The sequence below is a fragment of the Muscardinus avellanarius genome (assembly GCF_963383645.1).
Source record: "Muscardinus avellanarius genome assembly, chromosome: 8".
Lineage (NCBI taxonomy): Eukaryota > Metazoa > Chordata > Mammalia > Rodentia > Gliridae > Muscardinus > Muscardinus avellanarius.
Genome location: NC_137794.1, coordinates 62,472,868 through 62,492,564, shown reverse-complemented (window position 1 = coordinate 62,492,564; position 19,697 = coordinate 62,472,868). Strand labels below are relative to the sequence as shown.

The 19,697-nt window shown below is 38.3% G+C and overlaps 1 protein-coding gene across 2 annotated transcripts in view; it reads right to left on the bottom strand.

The window, feature by feature from the left end:
* Window positions 1-19,697, bottom strand: part of AFG1L (AFG1 like ATPase) — a gene marked incomplete at both ends in the record, with an annotated part of 206,104 nt that overhangs the window by 65,759 nt on the left and 120,648 nt on the right. For both annotated transcript variants that reach the window (XM_080700611.1, XM_080700612.1), the window contains one exon: window positions 5,495-5,577. In XM_080700611.1, coding sequence (XP_080556737.1) covers window positions 5,495-5,577 — 83 coding nt within the window. The remainder of the gene's footprint in view (window positions 1-5,494; window positions 5,578-19,697) is intronic.

The following is a 19,697-nucleotide window of genomic DNA, read 5'->3' as shown; positions in this document are numbered from 1 at the left end:
AAAAAGAAAAGAAGAAAAGAAAAGAAAAGAAGAATGGATTAAAAACTACCATTTCTGGCCATGATATATTAACAAAGGACTTAAACAACTAGAAACAGTCTGAAAATATATGAAACAGCGGTTTTATAGCCCAGAAGATGTCTATACATGCATTAAAGGAAACTTTGAAATCAGGGGACTGGGAGACCAACTGGGATCATGCAGATTAACCCTGGAGCTCACCGTAGCCAGAAATCATTCACGTTCTCTCCAGAGTAGAAAGTCCTACTGACACACGGGATTTCAAGTAGGAATCCTCCGAAAGGTACTGCTTTGGAAATAATTAGCTCCAGAATAGAGGCACTCCAGTCCCTTTTATAAAGCCTAGCCTTAAAAGGATAAACTGTTTCCTAGTAACTTAACTGCATCCCAGAACAAAGGCCTAAAATATTTAAGGGAATACAAAAATTTTTAAGAGGTAGATGACTGCAGTGGATAGGAGCCAAGAGCAACAAAGCGAGGAAGTCCAGCTTCACTTCGGTCCAAGTCTGGTCAGTGCCCTATGTTGGAAGATAAGAATCCTCTGTGGGTCTTTTTTCGTCTATGTTTGTGAGCAACCTTGAGTGTTGAGACAATGGACACCTTTAAGACTTTTAAAAAGCAGACTGGCTTGCTTTGGCTGTAAAGTGGTGGCTGCCACGAGCTCCGGGCAACTCTTCTGTAGCGCAATTCATCTCTATGCAGGAATCATCTGAACCCTCAGTAAACTGTCTCCCTCCTGCCCCAGGGGACTAAGGCACAAGGAGGGAACCCACACAATTTCCAATGCTTACACCGTACCAGGTCTAATAAAATCCTTTGTCTCTGACTCAGGACTCTTGTTGTCTTCTGCCAGCATCCACGAAATAGTAAGAGATAAGTCTTTTTGCTGACAAGTAGGATAAATCAAAATCCCAGGGCCAATGCCTGTATTTTAGTTCAACTTAAAATCTTTCTCTGAGCTGGGCATGGTGGTGCACGCTTGTAATTGGGAGGATGAGACAGAAGGCTTGTAGGTTCTCGGCTAGCCTCATACATAGTGAGGTCCTCCGCAACTCTGTGAGACCCTGTTTCAAAATAAAGAATAAAAAAAAAAATAGAACTAGGGGTATAACTCAAGAGGTAGAATGTCCCTGAGTTCCATTCCCAGTACTCCAAAAAATAAAAATAAAAAAATTAAAATAAATAAAATCTTCCACTGAAGATCTGGCTGCTGTGTGGAGGGTGGGGGTGTCTGATCTCGAGTCTGATCCAGATGTGGTATTTAAACAGGAAACATCCCCACACCAGATTCTTCCACACTTAGTAAAAACAAAGAACCTTTACTAGTCAGCTCCTGAATGCAAAGATAGAGAGCAAGGGTGACTCCGGGTGACCTGAACTCTCGTCCCCAGGAAACCAGTAACCTTTCAGAGAGGTGAAATCAAAATGATCAGGGGCAGCATCCCATGGAATACTCACCAGTGGTGTTTTCTGTTTGAAAAGACATGACCATTGCATATGCAAAATGATAACCTCTAATATCACCACCCCCTAAGCAGACAGCTAACTCATCTGTAGCAGTTAAATTCTCTGGAAGACAAGTGAATGGGGCCACTTTTCTGAACCTAGGTTGTTTGAAATAAATTACTCATATGCAAGCCCCCACCCAGGGGAAGCCCAATGCTTACAAACAGGAAGCCCAACACTTGGCTGACCTGTTTGGATTTTGGCAAACCATATTTCACACATGGGGATCTCATTGAGGCCTATTCACCAAGCAACCAGGAAAAAACTAACTCTAATTGTATGGAGAATGATCATGCAGTTACCACAGAATGAAAAACCTGGACAACTATGCAGTTTTTTTTGTTGTTGTTGTTGTTGTTGTTTTTGGTTTTTTTTTTTTTTTTGGTGGTACTGGGGTTCCTGGAAGCCCTTTTACCTCCGGACTACACTCCCACGGGCTACACTCCCAGACCTATTTTTTAACTTTTTTATTTGGAAACAGGGTCTCTTAAGCCTGCGTGGCTGACTCCGAACCAGCGCGATCCTTCTGTCTCCGCCTCCCAAGTGCGGGGATTACAAGCGTGCGCCACCACGCCCGGCGCACTATGCAGTTTTTAATCTATGAAAACATTTGGATATTTGGATTTGAGCTCTCTGTGGCTTGTAACTTGCTAAATTTGAGCTCTCTGGTTTACTGTATATGAGATTAAACTTCTAAGGATGGGCCAAAAACATCTGGAATTTACTTATAAAGGTACTTTAAGATTTCTAAATTTAATGGGATTTCAAATAAACTAAAATAGATTATAACTTAACATGCAGTATCTTATATGAATTAATTCTTATAGAACACAGATAATATTAGGAACTATAGAAATTGTTCCATTCAACTTTGAGGGTAGCTTTTTAAAATCTCCAGTAATTTTTTATATTATTTGAAATCTATTTTTTTTTTTTTTTGCGGTACTAGGAATGGAGGTATTCTACCTCCAAGCGACAACCCAGCCTTATTTTTATTCTTTATTCTGAAATAAAGTCTCACTGAATTGCAGAGGGCCTCACTAAGCTGAGGCTGTCTGTAAACTGTGATCCTCCTGTTTCAGCCTCCCAAATGCTGGGATTACAAGCCTGCACCACTATGCCTGGCTCTGAATTCTACTTTTAAATGTTTTTAGTTGCTTTTTGGAAAGTTAGCCTAATAAAATATTGAGATAATGAATATTTCTACTTAGCTAGGAATCCGTCTTAACAACTTAGTTAAGACTTCCATAAGAATATATGAGAATTATCTTCTGTTTAATATTTCTATATAGTTAAAAATCAATAAGTATGAAATTCTGAGATGGGACTTGGCTATCCTCTGGAAGGAGGAAAGCTAGAATTTTGTTTTTCTTTTCAGGCAGTTGGGCTCTAGCAAAATTGACAAGGAAATAGTATAAACTTCCAGCCAGGCGTGCTGGTACATGCTTGTAATCCCAGCATTTAGGAGGCTGAGACAGGAGGGTTTGTGGACAGCCTCAGCTACTTAATGAGGCTCTTTGCAACTCAGTGAGACCCTGTTTCAAAATAAAGACTAAAACAACAGAGCTGAGGGTATAGCTCGGAGGTAGAATGCTCCTGGGTTCAATCCCCAGTTACGCAAAGAAAAGAAAAAAAAGTATAGACTTCCATGTTCAGGAGTCAATTTCAGATGTTTGGCCAGAAGGTAATAAAGAAAAACACACGTTATAATGTGGCAATATATAGCATATCGCATTAAAGTCTGTTACAGGTAGAAAATAAGTAATATATAAAAGCAAGATAAAAGGAAATAATTGAATTAGAAGTATTAACATTGACCTAAGGACATTTCTTTTACTTTTCCATGAGAAAAGTCTACTTCAGTGCTCATGAGAAACAATAACATGCATATCCCTGGTATCCCACCTTTTTATCTAATATTGTCTTCTCACATCTGAGATCATTTTAATTCTTAAGTCCCCTCAGGGACACGTATCTGCCTTATCCTATGAGATGTGCCCTAAGGCTCTTTAATCTTAGTTATGACTATAGTCAAGCCCTTTTTGACACTAAATTTGTAAATTTGTAGATAAATCTGTCTTCTTTTGGAAGTGTGTGTGTGTGTGTGTGTGTGTGTGTGTATATATATATATATATATATATATATATATATATATATATATTTAAAAGCTATTCAAGAGTTTTAACCTATCCTTTATAGGTTCTAGTTTCCTGGACTCTGGGATATTGGTAGAATGTTTTCTACTAGTGCATGTTTTAAGGTGAAACTAAATTTCATTGTGTTATAATCATCTTACTTTAATCAGGACGAGCAAGGGCATAATAGGTAAGTCAGAGAAAATGGCTATGCGCAGGTTTTCACCTCCAGTAAATCCCATTGAGACGGTTTTGTTTCCATGAAATAGATTTTGTGAGTTATACTCACACTATCATCTTTATTTAAGAAGCTTCCCACTGGGAAATAGCTTTTTTTTTTTAGTGTGTGTGTGTGTGTGTGTGTGTGTGTGTATGTGTGTATGTGTGTGAGATACTGGGGTTTGAACCCAGGACCATTCTATCTCCAAGCTACACCCACAGCCCTATTTTTAATTCTTTATTTTGAAAAAGGGTCTAAGTAGCTGAGGCTGGCCACAAACCTGCAGTGGTCCTGTGTCAGCCTCCCAAGTACTGGGATTACAAGTGTGCGCCACCACACCCAGCTCTCATTGGGAAATATCTTAATTCTTCTACATACAGATACACTTTGTGGAAAAAACATGGGACAAGAATTACCTCTTTTGAAAAAAAGAATAAAGGGAATAATAAACTAATTTATAAGAACTAAGTCCTGCTACTTGAAATAGCAGAATAAGTATTAAAGAATCAGGGAAAGGCTATGAATAGCAGAAAAATAAGATAACCAGAAAACACCAAGAATAAAAGAAATGGGAAAGAAAAAGTTGGAGTTAAAGCAGAAATAGTGCTGTAAGAATTTTTTAAAATTATAAAGCACTTTAAAGACAAAGTACTTAAGTGAGATGAAGAACCTCCTAGAATAATCATCCAAATCTGAATAATAAACTGAAATAGTCCCTTTGGAACATTGTAAAGTATGCAATTTTAATTATGTGATTTTTTCTGGCTAATTTCTGCTTCAAAAACAGTAAGTACTTCTGCTTACAAGGTGGCAGAGACAAGAACTTTTCTAAACCTCTCATATGCACATTGTCATCAAAATTTAAATTACCAGAAACATGCCTTTTAGTTAAATTACAATTAGCCCTTAGACGGATCTATTTACTGAGAACCCACTATGTGCCAAACACTGTTGGCATATACTAAACAACAGTTTGCATTTGCAAAACACTTTTTCTCATTCAGGTTCTCACAAATAACATTTTCAAAAAAAACATATTTATTTTTTCAGCATTAACTACATGTGCTGAGTACATCCATTATTATAAATTGTTCCTACTTAGAACAATTCCTTATAAAACTTCAAAATATATCCAGTTGTATTTCTGTGTATTATATGTTTTATATCAGTTATATAAGGAAGTCAATCAACCACAATAAATACACACAGATTGTCTGACAAAATAAAACAATAATTTTAGGGGAATGGAAATGGCACACTTGTTAGAAAATGTCCACAAATAATTAATTACTTTAGCACATTAAAAGATATCCTCTTAATATCAGAACATTTTCTAAAAGGATACTCATTACTTTCAAACCATCTGTCATCCCTCCTCCCCCAAAAAACTAATTAGGGTTTCATCCAACCACACGTTATAAATGAGGCAAATATAGATGGGAAAAGCATCGTTTAAAGAAGTTAACATCATAACATTTTGTTCAAAAACCATGGACTTCAGAACTAGTCTTTCAGGTTCTTATAATTAAAGTGCTTATTTTCCTAATAAATGACTAGATATTAAATTTGGAAAATTAAGATAAAACTTAAAAACCACAAAAGAAAACTTACAGGTAGTAGAGTTTTCCTGCAGCAGGGAGTTCCCTTTTCCGATAATCTATCCCAGAATCTAATTGGACCGTCTTACAATATTCCTGCAACCCAAACACAGAAAATGTCTCTTTTAAACAAATAGTGATTCAGAATTCTAGGTTTCTGTTATAATATATGCTTAAAACTTGTGGAATGGTTTCAATAGAATTAGGACAAAATAATAAAACTCACATAGATTTGTACAACTAAAGTTGCAATAATAATCATATGTGAAGCCAATAAAATAACAGTTTAAAAACGAGGGTTTGAATTATATTTTACTGAAACTATGTCAAAATAGTAGTCAGCAAATTCTCTAAATAGCCACATTAGGGTTTTTGTTTTATTTTTCATAGAGTCCAATTCCCAGTAACCTAGACTGAGCAGCTAGGGTCTACCAGAAAGCACAATCTCATGGGTTTTAAACCATCATGGTGGGTGAGAAGCGGCCAAGAGAATTGAAGCATCCACATTTTAAGCCAAATGACCAAACCAAAATGATGCTATGAAGGTAGATCTCCCCTTGACACTTAAACAGGTGCCAAGGCCCGTGTCCCTTAGTCTTTCTAGCCATCAATGTCTTCAGCATCCTTTCCCACTGTGGATGCCTTTCAACCCGAGTCATGCTGTATCACTAATGTCTGTTTCTTCTCCCAATTCTTTCTTTCCACCCTCCAGGGTGCATATATGTACACAAATACACACACAAACCCAAAATTCTTTTTAATGCTTTTACTGATATATTATAGTCTCAAATCATAATGTAAATCATGTTGACAATGACATACATCATGCACACAGTACCTGGTACCTCCCACGCCTCCCCATTTTCCTCCCTCCCAATAACAAGTACCCAGATTGACGATGGTATATTCACACATATACACATAGTTGATAGCAGTATTTCCATTAATGAATCTCAGTCTTTCTCCTCCCCTACCCTTCCTCACTGGCTCCACTGAGGTTTTTCTTCCTTTATCTGGAGTCTCTCTTGTATCCCAAATACTCCCTAGCTTGCATATATTAGAGAAAATATATGACCCTTCATTTTCTATGACTGGCTAATCTCATTTAACATAATGTTCTCCAGGTCCTTCTATTTTCTTGCAAATGATGAAATTTTGTTCTTCTTTATTGCTGAGTAGAATTTCATTGTGTGTATTTCCCATAATTTTGTAATCCACTCATCTGTTGATGGACACCTAGACTGGTTCCATAATTTGTCTATTGTGAATTGTGCTGCTATGAATATGGGTATGCATATATTACTATTGCTCTCTGGTTTCAGTCCCTTTGGAAAGATACGAAGGAGTGGTGTAGCCGGATCATATGGTAGATCAATTCCCAGTTTTCTAAGGAATCTCCACACTGATCTCCAGAGCGGCTGAAATAGTTCCAATTTTCCCACAGTCTTGCCAATATTTGTTATTTGACCTCTTTATGACTGTCATTCTGATTGGGGTTAGAGGGAATCTCAGTATAGTTTTGATTTGCATCTCCCTAATTGCTAATGACCAAAATTCTTACTATAAGAACAAATTAAATTCTGATATACCTACCTTGATCAGTTGGATTTGGGGCACGCGCGCGCGCACACACACACACACACACACACACACACATGCGCGCGTACATATATTCCTACATATTCATTACAGTAGAATGACGACCTAAGGTTTTTAGGACAAGTCAAGAAACACTTATAGGCTGATCTTTTAGTTTGTATTAAAAATAAAAATTGTATAAAATTTCCAGAGGAAAATTATATTTTAACAACTTCGCTACTTTTATTAATAAAAAAGAAAGAATTTGCATTCTTTCAAGTCTTTGGGGTCAAGGTAATTGTGCCAGAGAATACTTTCCAAGATAGCTGCAACAACCTCTCCACTCCAACATGTTCTTACAATGTGATATTGATACTGCAACAAATAAGAAGTGGGGTTCGTGTTCTGCCCTTGAATCTCCTGAGTCGAGATTGGTAGAAATAATGCTATGCAATAATATCCTATGTGATATTTGAGGCAGCTTCGTGTTAGCTGCAATACTCCTGAAACCCTGAAGTGCTAGCATCCAACTGCCTGGAGACGACAATGTCACGAGAAAGCTGAAAGGTTTGAGCCGCAGCTTCTCTTCAATCTAGGGGCGTGGTCTCTTCTGGGAATCACAGGGCTCCGCCTCCTAGCTTCCGGTCCCGCCCCCTGTGGGGCAGCTGCTCAAACCTTTCAAAAGCTTGAGCTTGTCCGTACAGAGAAAGACCGAGAGAGGCCCTGAGGTAAGATGAAGACAAAGGCGTGGACTGGTCAATTCCCAGCTATTCCAGCTGTAGCCACTATTGTACTGAGGGAGCTAGAACTGCCACTTGAGCCCTTCCCAAGTCCCTGACCTCGAGAAACCAGGCGAGATAATGTCATTCATTATAAGCCTCTAACTGTCGCAGCCATTTACTATGCAATAATAGATGACCAGAACAGTATTAGAGTACACCTGAGAAGTAGCTACATCCTTCCTCCTTAAAATTTCCTCCTGAGTTGCACTGCTATGCAAAGGCTGAGGGCCCTGTATCACCTGCACTCCAAGCCCAAAGGCTGCACACAGAGGAAGTGAGAATGAGTTTCCTCTCCTCCCATGCTGCAGCTTGCTAAGGGGTCCTGGGGAGTGAACAAGGGTGACCAACCATTTCCCTGGCTGAGAGCTTTCCCAAGGTGGAGGGGCCTTTCAGGACACAAGACTTTCTGTGCTAACATTAAAACAATCCTAGCCAAATTTGGGACAGCTGGTCACACTAAGAGTGAAGACCCAGGAAACTGGCTAGAAGGTGGCTGGAAGTATAACATTTTCTGTATACATTAGCAAGTATGAATTTCCAAGGAGCTGGTCCTCTATAGAGGTCTACAAAGCTAAGCATTTGCACTATACTTTAAAAGAACACCCTCTGAACCTAACAAACTCATGGCCCTTTATGCTGTCTGGCCTGAGCCATAGATTAGTGTCTGCATACAGACATCTCTTGTTCATCATTCCAAGGAGCTTAAACCCAACCCCAGGCCCTCTAATCCATCCTGCCAGGAGGAATAAAGCCTTGCCCAGACACATGCATTCCCCTTGCCTTGCTTCATAGCACCTGTGTAAGAAATGGTCCAGCCACATCTCCTCTACCTTTCAGCTTGGAGTAACATAGCAACCCTTGGAAAAAAGGTATGTCCTTCCCCCGCCTCTCCTGTGTTGGTGGTGGCTCAGTGACCCAGTTCAAAGGAAGAAGATGTCCTTGTTTAGGAAGCAAGTCATACTCTATGTCTCTGAGGGAAACCTGGCCCGGTGTCAGCAGAGGCCATTATTCACATGCTATCTATGCTCCCAACAACATAATACATAGTATAATAATATATCAATGTATTTGCCTAGCTCTCTATTTCTTTTAAACTATAATTTATCTTTCATGACTCAATGTTTCTAATTTTGACAAATTTCTTTCTTTTTGTTGCTATTAAAAAATAAGGCTAATGGAAGTTATACACGCTTCAGTTTCTCTTTCTGGATAACTAACTTCTGGGACATATGAGTGATTAAGCCCTACCAAATGATTGCATTTGTACATTCACTAATCACCAGCGAGGAATACCTAATCAGCAGCAAAAGAACTATAACCGAAGCCCTTAGATGTTAGTGCTTAATTGTCAAAAAGATACTAATACTCAGTTTATATTTTTAAAGAAAAATAAACCTCAGCTTTTCAGATTTTATTCACTTAGCCTAGATTCTCCAAAGCACTTTGCAGGAGGGTGGAAGAGGGTGAAAACTATTCTATTTTCAAGTACAGAGTAAATCTACAGGGCATGATCTCTAAGTAATTTCCTAATTTCAAAGTATATTTACAAAACTTGTGACCTCTTATCACCATCCAGTTCTAATGTATGACACTGCAACACTAATCAGCCAACAAATGAAATTTATTTTAAAATAGTTTGTATGTGCATACAAAGGACAAATACAATTATGCATTCTAAAATGCAATTAGGAAATTTGGGGAAGACAAAAAGAATGATTAACATATTCTTGTGAACATACAAGTCAAAGGCCTTTGACTTTGCAAGGAAAAGTATATGACTAAAAGAACTGCCTTACAGCAATTTACATTGTTCTCAAATCTATTGTGTGGGTTTTTAGCAATTCTGAATAACACCATTAGGAAAAATAATCATCTGATAAAATAACCTTATATAGCTTCAACTCCATTCCCAGTCTGAAGAATAAATATTGTGAAAAAATCCTTTAAAACCCCAAAACATTGCTGGGTGTGGTGACGCCCGCTTGTAATCCCCCCCACCGCTTGGGAGGCGGAGACAGGAGGATCGCGCAGGTTCAAAGCCAGCCTCGCTGGCTTAAGAGACCCTGTTTCCAAATAAAAAAAGTATAAAAATGGGTCTGGGAATGTAGCCCGGAGGTAGAAGGGTTTCCAGGAACCCCAGTACAAAAAAAAAAAAAAAAAAAAACCACAATATTAACCTCTCAAGCAAAGACTAAAAAGATCTCCCAGCCTTAAATACATTTTGCTTAAAATGTATTTAGGGTGTGGTGAGGGCAGGCTTGTAATCCCAGGGCTTGGGAGGCTGAGACAGGAGGATCGCACAGGTTCGAAGCCAACCTCAGCCACTTAGTAAGGTTCTCAGCAACTTATTGAGACCCTATTTCCAAATAGAAATATATAAAATAGGTCTGGGAGTATAGCCCGGAGGTAGAAAAGTTCCTGGGTTCCACACTCAGTACCACACAAACAAAAAAGTAATATTCTTACTGTAGAAAATTTGGAACAAGGGGGTAAAGAACCACCATGTAAGTGGAACTTTTATAAGCATTATCTAAGTAACTATATTAAATAGGATTTTGAAGGATCAAAAATTAGAGTTTTTCTTGATGCTACTCAACAAATAGATTTATACGTGATAAATAGTGAGGCCCTCTGCAACTTAGTGAGATTCTATCTCAAAATAAAGAATAAAAAATAGGGCTGGGGGTGTAGCTCAGAGGTGAATGTCCTTGGGTTCAATCCTCAATACTACACACACACAAAAAAAATAATCAAAAGAAAAATGGTTGAGACTTTTTCTTGTTTCAATAAATAAAACATTTTGTTAACTAAGATCTTTTTAATTCATTCTTTTGAAATGTATCTTTTCTGAACCCAACAAGTGATCCATGCTCATCACAAAAAATTCAAACACTGTTAAAAGTATAAAAGTAAAATGAGCCGGGAGTGGTGGCACACGCTTGTAATCCCAACATTTGGGAGGTGGAGGACTGAGGATGGCGGTTCATGGACAGCCTCAGCTACTTAACAAGGCCCTTCAGAACTCAGTGAGACCATGTTTCAAAAAATAAAAAGACCAGCTGGGCATAGTGGCGCATGCTTGTAATCCCAGCGCTTGGGAGGCTGAGACAGGAGGATCACACAGGTTTGAAGCCAGCCTCAGCTACTTAGGCTCTCAGCAACTTAGTGAGACCTTGTTTCCAAATAAAATATAAAATAGGTCTGGAAGTATAGCTCGGAGGTAGAAAGCCCCTGGGTTCCACCCCCAGTACCACAAAAAATAAAATAAAATAAAAAGACCAAAAAATTGGACCGGGGGTGTAGCTCAGAGGTAGAACACCCCTGGGTTTCATCCCCAGGACTGCAAAATAAAAATAAAAATAAAAATAAAAAGTATAAATGACAGTCTTCTAGCCTCTTTTCCAAAGAAGTTTGCTTATAGTTTATGTACTTGAAATTTTTCCTAAATGGGCATGGTGATGTATGTCTGTGTTCCCAGTACTGGGGAGGCTGAGACAGAAGGATTACAGGTTTGAAGTTAACCTTAGCAACTTAGTGAGGCTCTCAACACCTCAGCGAGAGCCTATTTCCAATTAAAAAATAAAATAAAATAGGGCTGGGAATGTAGCTCAGAGGTAGAATGCCATGGAATCAATCCCTAACACACACACACACAAAAAAAAAAAAAATAAAATAAAATAAAATAAATAAAATAAACAAACCTCTAGACACAGAGATGATGAGAGATGAGAGAGAAAAAAAGATATTATTATAAATATGGGTCTAATATTAATTCTTTTTGATATTTTAAAAGTTGTGTGAGAGATAATATAGGTTTAAATACAGAAATGCATTTGACAGAAATGCATAGTACAGTATACACTATACTACTTTGTATATTTAGAATATAATTTTGTAGTTAAGAGACAAGAATATAAGAAAGACATTGAACTCTCCCCCCCAAAAAGGTGTGTGTAGGGTGTCTTTAAATTTTTTTAGGCAGCTCTATGTTCTAAGATAATTGCTTGAATCTCATTAAGATAATCATGTTCTACTAAATCTAAGCTTAAGCAATGATATAAAATTCAATACATTCATTTCTACATATTTTAAGCTTTTATAATTTAAGTGTAACACAAATACAGAAAAGTACATAAATAGTAAGTGTCCAGCTCAGTCAGGATATATATCATCAACACCTCTATAGCACCCAATACCATCTTCTGCCTCCCCAAAAGTAACCAGTATCCTGATTCTGCCACTATAGGAGTTTGTCCTTTGGGGGAACTTTATGTAGGTAGAATCATATAGTATGTTTTTGTTGTTGTTGTTGTTGTTGTTGGTTGGCTTTTTTTTTTGCGCATCTAGGGATGGAACCCAGGGGCAATCAACCTCCGAGCTACACTCCCTGCCCTACTTTTTATTCTTTATTTTGAAACAGGGTCTAATTGCAGAGGGCCTCACTAAGTAGTTGAGGCTGTCCGCGATCCGCAACCTTCTGGTCTCAGCCTCCCAAATGCTGGGATTATAAACATGCGCCACCACGCCCGGCTGTAGTATGTATTCTTTTGCCATAAAGTTCTTTTATGGTTGTGAGATTCCTCCATTCACTCTTTGTATATAACTGTAATCTATTGATTGCTGTATCATATCCTCTGTGTGAATAAGCCAAAATTTATTGCTTTATTTTACTCTAGATAGGGTTTCTAGCTATTTTCTTTTTTTAATAAAAACTGAATAATGTGTTTATTAAGAGTATCAGGAAGAGAGATACAACTTTCTCATTATGTTATATTACTGTTTATGCTGAGCTACATGATATTAATAATTTTATAACATAAATAGTAGATTTAAGTCTTGAAAATACATAACATCTGCAGGAACATATTTGGACCAGAAATTCTTTCACACAGTGGCAATATCCTTTAAATCAATGGAATATATAAATACAGTACAAACATTTTTTTTTTTTTGGTGGTACTGGGGATGGAACCCAGGGGCCCTCTACCTCTGGGCTACGCTCCCAGACCTAGTTTATATTTTATTTAGAGACAGGGTCTCTTAAGCCAGCTGAGGCTGGCTTTGAACCTGCACGATCCTCCTGTCTTAGCCTCCCAAGCACAGGGATTACAAGCGTGCGCCACCACGCCCGGCTATAGTACAAACATTTTTAAATTTATTTTCCTGGGAAATGTTTGCACTTTTTAAAACTGGGATACATTTATATGTTGGTATTATAATATTTTGATGAATACATTTATAAAGGGTCCTTAATCAAATAATTTATGTATTAGTGTTAAGACTAATAAATTTTATACTCCTTACTTATAGCACTGCACATGTCACATATTCTATTTCTTTAAAAATTTTTTTTTATTGGTGCACTGTATTCATACATCTTAATGGGAGACAAAGGTGGAGACATACATGCACATATCACCCAATTAGCCCTTACCCAATTCCCACCCCATTCCTTCCCCTTCCCTTTGGCTTGACACTGATATGTTTGTTAAAGTACATCACGTGCATTAGAGAATTTCCCTCTTCTCCTCTTCCATCCCCTCCGTTGGGTCACCTTATTTGCTCATCTATAGAATCTCCTCCTTTGTCTAAAGTTCCTCCCATGACCCATTTTTTCCCTAACTTTTGCATATTAGGGAAAGCATCTGATTTCTTATTTTTTTGTGACTGACTAATTTCACTTAGCATAATGCCCTTCAGTTCCATCCATTTCCCTGTAAATGACGTAATTGTGTTTTTCTTTATGGCTGAGTGAAATTCCATTGTGTACATATCCCATAGTTTTGTAATCCATTCATCGTTGATGGACATCTTGGCTGCCATAGTTTGGCAATGGTGAATTGTGCAGCTATGAACATAGATACACATGCATTAGTTTGGTAGTTGATTTCCTTCCTTTTGGGTAGATAACCTCTAGCTATTTTCTGATAACTAAAGCTTCTTTTTTTTTTTTTTTTTTTTTGGTGCGGTACTGGGCATGGAACCCAGATGTATTCTACCTCCAAGCTATATCCCCAGCCCTATTTTTTTAGTCTATCTTATTTTATTTTTGGTGGCACTGGGAGTGAAAAGCAGGGGCTTTCTACCTCTGGGCTATACTTCCAGACCTATTTTATACTTTATTTGGAAACAGGGTCTCACTAAGTTTCTGAGAGCCTCATTCAGTAGCTGAGGCTGGCTTCGAACCTGTGTGACCCTCCTGTCTCAGCCTCCCAAGCGCTGGGATTACAACCATGTTACCATCACACCCGGCTAGTCTTTTTTATTTTTGAAACAATGCAACAACAATATTCTTGTATGTAATTTTTTTGGTGTACACATGCAAGTGCTTTGTTGGTACCCAGAAAAGAAACTATTTGAACATAGGGTAAGAATATACTCAGCTTCAGTGGACACTGCTAGATTTCCAAGATGGTGGTTATACCAACCCACACTTCCACCATAGTGTGTGAAAATTCCTGGGTATGTGTTTGCTGCTGGTATATAGAAAAGCAATTAATTTTTAAATACTGGCTTCATATTCTTGGAAATTCTCTTATTAAAATAATTTTTATATTGATTTTTCAGAATAATAGAACAGATGCTTCATATTTTTCACAAAAATGCCACATTGTTTTATATCACAAAATGTACATTTATGGCTTAACCAGTTTCCTGTGTATTCAACATTTATTTTGGGCCAACTTCACAAATATGAATGAATGCAGATGAAGGGCAGTCTCCCCAGGTCTAAAGATGCAGTGACGGATGAGACATAGATTTACTTTGATAATCTGGTAGAATTCAGATATTTGGTTCAAGTTACCATTTTCTTTTCCTCCCCCAATCATGGACATAATTTTTCAGGTTGATAAATGGATAAGTCCTCTGCCAACTGCCTAGCTCTGTGATTTTATTTAGTCTGTCACTTAACCAACCTCTCTAGACAAGAGTTTTGTGTTCCATAAAATTAAGGAATTGAATTATTTTGGCTCTAAAGTTGATACTACTGTTCAAGTTTGCTGACCACAGGGCTAAGTTTTACATCTGTGTCAGGTCTGTTGCATTTTGGAGTAGACTCACCCTACATCTACCTCAGACTCCTTTGCTTCCTTGATCATCTCATATTTTATTTTATTTTATTTTAGTTATTTATTTGGTGGTACTGGGGATCCTGGAAGCCCTTCTACCTCTGGGCTACACTCCCAGACCTATTTTTATACTTTTTTATTTGGAAACAGGGTCTCTTAAGCCAGCGCAGCTGGCTTTGAACCTGCGCGATCCTCCTGTCTCCACCTCCCAAGCGCAGGGATTACAGTCAATATGCCACTTTTTTCTATTAATGCACATATATGGGAACTTTTTTTTAAGTTAATAAAAAAAAAAGAAGAAACAATTGCAAGATAAGAAAAAGGAAAGAAAGAAAGCCAGGACGGAAGCTGAGAATCATACCTACATATATTTGCTTGTGAGTCACAATCTAACTCTTCCTATAGTTACAGTGAGAGGGGAACCACAGTACATTCACAATTCAGTGAGCTTCTACAAAAAGGACACAAGTGGCTAGCCATGGTTTAACCAGGTCAGTCTTGCCCCAAATTCATGTTCTTCCCACCATGCACACTATCGTATTCAACAATTGCCATAGGATCTTTTTTTTTAGTCTTATATAATTGACATGAATACATTTTGCTCTTCAATACTTCTTCCAAATTAATGAGCTCTGGATAATGTAAATATGCTATTTACTTTTCCACAGTTCCATACTCTATGACTCTATTATTATTTTCTTTAGCTATTTAGCCAAAAACTAGATGAAATAAAGGCACCCTATGCTAAATTCTGTGCTATAATGGGTTGTATTATAGTAAATTTTCATCACATAAGATGTCTTCTCTATTAACTGAAGTGTTTGTTCAACTCATATTCCTCTTTTTTACGACCTTTGCTTGATCATCTAAGCTGAGGATAATAGCCTGGGAAATAAACTCCAAGAGAAGAGAAACTGTCTTCATAATTCATTGCAGAACCCCATATACTTACAGACCCTTCAGAGTAGGATTAGATGATGATTTCTCCTGTCTCAGAGATCCCAAAATGGTAGTACAAACTAATGTCTGACAATTACTTTTGTCTACAAAATACACATGAAGATTCTTCTCATATTTTAAAATGTCTCACAATACAAACTGGCATGATTTTGGCAAGGAACTCTGGGGATCTTTATCACTGACATCATCTTCTTTGGTCTGAATTTTCAGGTTAGGCTCATCTGAGTTCTATTTTCAAATAGGCGTTAGCAGTTCATTCATGTCCATCCTTGCTGCACTCAGTTTTAGCAAGAATCCTACCAGGTCATGTTAGAGAAAAATCCCCCATCCTCATCTGGTCAAGTTCCTTACTCATTACCTTTTCTGTCTCAGTCCCTGGCATATCTTTAGCAAGAATTTTCTTTCCCAAACAATTTAGTGAGAATCCTTATACTCTTAATGCCTCATCTTAGGAAATTTTCATTGACTGATACCATCATTCTATTCATCAGCTATAAGCCCACAGCTATATACTGCTGAAGCTAAAGCTGTGCTCAATTTCTCTGGCCTACTGCAATGGCCATTCCTCCAGTTCAGTGGGTTCTTTCCTCATAGCTCTGGGATCTATCTATTCTGGTAGCATAGCCATAGTCTCTTCCACAATAACCCTATTTTGCTATTAACTCTGGGTGCTCAAGACTTTTACACATTTTCAAAACTGAACTTTCCATTTCCTTTTTGTCTATTCTCCTAGTTTAAAATAAAATATTAAGCTGGGCATGGTGGCGCACACTTGTAATCCCAGCATTTGGGAGGCTGAGACCAGAGGATCATGGTTCGTGGACAGCCTCAGCTACTTAGCAAGGACCTTCGCAACTCAGTGAGACCCTGTTTCAAAAATAAAAAGATTAAAAAATAGGGCTGGGGGTAAGATAGCTATCAGCTTTTTCTAAGTATCACTATTTGGAGATAATATATGGAGATGATATGTGGAGTTCTCTAATTTCTCTCTCTCTCTCTCTCTCTCTCTCTCTCTCTCTCTCTCTCTCTCTCTCTCTCTCACTTTCCCTCCCTCTCCCTCTGAGCTAAACCCCCAACCTTATTTTATTTATCTTATTTTTATTTTTAAACAGGGTCTCACTTAGTTGCAGAGGACCTCACTAGATTTCTGAGGCTGGCCACAAACCTGAGAACCTTCTGTCTCAGACAGCTCCTTTTTTGAGGAGCTCATTGAATTGTGGGGGTGTAGCTCAGAGGTACAATGCCCCTGAGTTCCAATCCTGATGCCGCAAAAAGTAAATAAATAAATAAATAACACTAACAAAAAATAAACCATTTAATAATATTTCCTAAACTCCCTTGTTGGATTGCTACAATTCTCTTTTTCAAAACTCCACCTCCCCTTTAATAGCATCATCAGGCGGTACCTGTCCAGAGTTTTTAGTGAACTCTCTACCCTCTCTCCAAAAGTCTCCCTTTCTGGAAAATTGTTTTATCCTCTATATGTTTAGCAAACAATAGAATAGCTCAATGTTAGATTGAGTAGAGTAAATCCCATCATCACATCATGACTTATGACAAAAGCAAAAACAAGTTTTTGTTTGTTGGTTTGGTTTTGTGTGTGTGTGTGTGTGTGTGTGTGTGTGTGTGTGTGTGTGTGTGTTTTACTAGGGATGGAACCCAGGAACCTTAAAACTTTGGACTAAAATGCAGACCTATTTTATATTTTACATAAGAAACAGGGTCTCCCTAAGTTACTGAGAGCCGCACTAAACAGCTGAGGCTGGCTTTGATCCTGTGATCCTCCTGTCTCAGCCTCCCAAGTACTGGGATTACAAGCATGTGCCACTATGCCTAGCTCCCAAAAGCCAATTTTAGATCACAATTGAAGCAAAAGAGTACTAATACATAGCTCTGATAGTTTCCTCGGCTTCACAACCCTTATGTGTGGTCTCCTTCTCTCCTAGCCTGTCTGCACACATGATAAATTATTTCCAGTGTCATCTGTCCAATGTCAGTTTCTTGTGCTTGGTCATCTCATACTCCTTAGAGATCCCTCCTTTATGAGAAGGTAAGTAGGAGGTGACCAGACATCTGTCTAGCAAGGAAGACAGATAACTGAGAATCAGAGCGGCATGTTACAGGATACTGAACAGCAATAACTAACCCAAATAGAGTAACAATTAACCAGACTTAGCCAAGTGAGAGAGAAAAAAAGGGAATGAATGTTTCAAACTCAGGAAATAAGACTTATAACTATGTAGATGCACAAGAAAGTTTGGTTCATTTGAGTTCTAAAATTAGTTCACTATAGCAAAAATGCAGAGCACAAGAATCAGATGCTTTCAGTTGTCCCACTTCCAAGAGCGGCCAAGAATGGGGCCACCGACGCCGGCGGCTCCTCGTGTACAAAAGGTTTTGTAAACTTTACATCATATGGATTGTATCCAAAGTCCATAAAATGGTAATAATGTAAAGATTTAGGCAGAAAGAGACACGTTTATATTCAGTTTTAAACATCATTTCTCCAGTTTGGGGAAGAAGCTAGAGGGAAAAAAAACTGGATAAATGTTTATCGGTTAACAAATATTGGAAAATCCAGGAAAGAAATAAAACTGCCCCCCAAAATGAGAAAGGGGTAGAAGAGAGAGAAGTGAGTAGAGCAAAGAGAAGTCAATAGGGCCTGACTGCTTTCAAGGTAAAGGATGAGAGAGAGGCAGAAGAGGGCTGCTAGGGTTCTGGCTTAGGCAACCATGCAGTTATGCCATCCACATAGAACTGGAGGAAGAATTTGGTGGCATTCTCGGTTTGAGCTGGTAGATAGATAGGTAGGTAGGTAGGTAGGTAGGTAGATAGATAGATAGATAGATAGATAGATAGATAGATAGATAGATAGATAGAAGATACAAGCTAAATTTTTAATCATGGCTTTTCCTGGGGAGGAAAGTAGGAATGAAATGAGAGGCGAGGGAGAAAGAAATGGGGAGAGAGAAGAGTGGTAAAGAGGCAGCTTTCAATATTGTGTGATGTTTGGAATTTTTTTTTTTTAGCCCACAGCATTCCTTTATCTCTCATGAAATTTTACAAAAGCAGCTGGGCATGGTGGCACATGCCTAGGGAGTCTGAGACAGAAGGATCTCAGGTTTGTGGCCAGCCTCAGAAATTTAGTGAGGTCCTCTGCAACTAAGTGAGACCCTGTTTAAAAATTAAAAATAAAAGCCGGGCGTGGTGGCGCACGCTTGTAATCCCCGCGCTTGGGAGGCAGAGACAGGAGGATCGTGCAAGTTCGAAGCCAGCTGTGCGCGCTGGCTTAGGAGACCCTGTTTCCAAATAAAAATGTAAAAATAGGTCTGAGAGTATAGCCTGGAGGTAAAAGGGCTTCCAAGAACCCCAGTACCACCAAAAGTAAATAAATAAATAAATAAATAAATAAATAAATAAATAAATAAGGCTGGGGGTTTAGTTCAGAGGTAGAATGCCTCTGGGTTCAATTCCCAGTATGAAAGGAGAGAGGGAGAGGGAGGGAAAGTGTGTGTGTGTGTGTGTGTGTGTGTGTGTGTGTGTGTGTGTGAGAGAGAGAGAGAGAGAGGAATTAGAGAACTCCACATATCATCTCCATATATTATCTCCAAACAGTGATACTCAGAAAAAGCTGATAGTTATCTTATTGAAATCACAACCACTACACATTTCTAGTGCTATCATAACAGATTTTTTTTTTTTTTTTTTGGTGGTACTGGGGATGGAACCCAGGCACCTTCTATCTCCAGACCTTGATTTTTTATTTGGAAGCAGGCCTCATTACGTTGCTGAGAACCTCACTAAATTGCTGGGTCTGGCTTCGGAA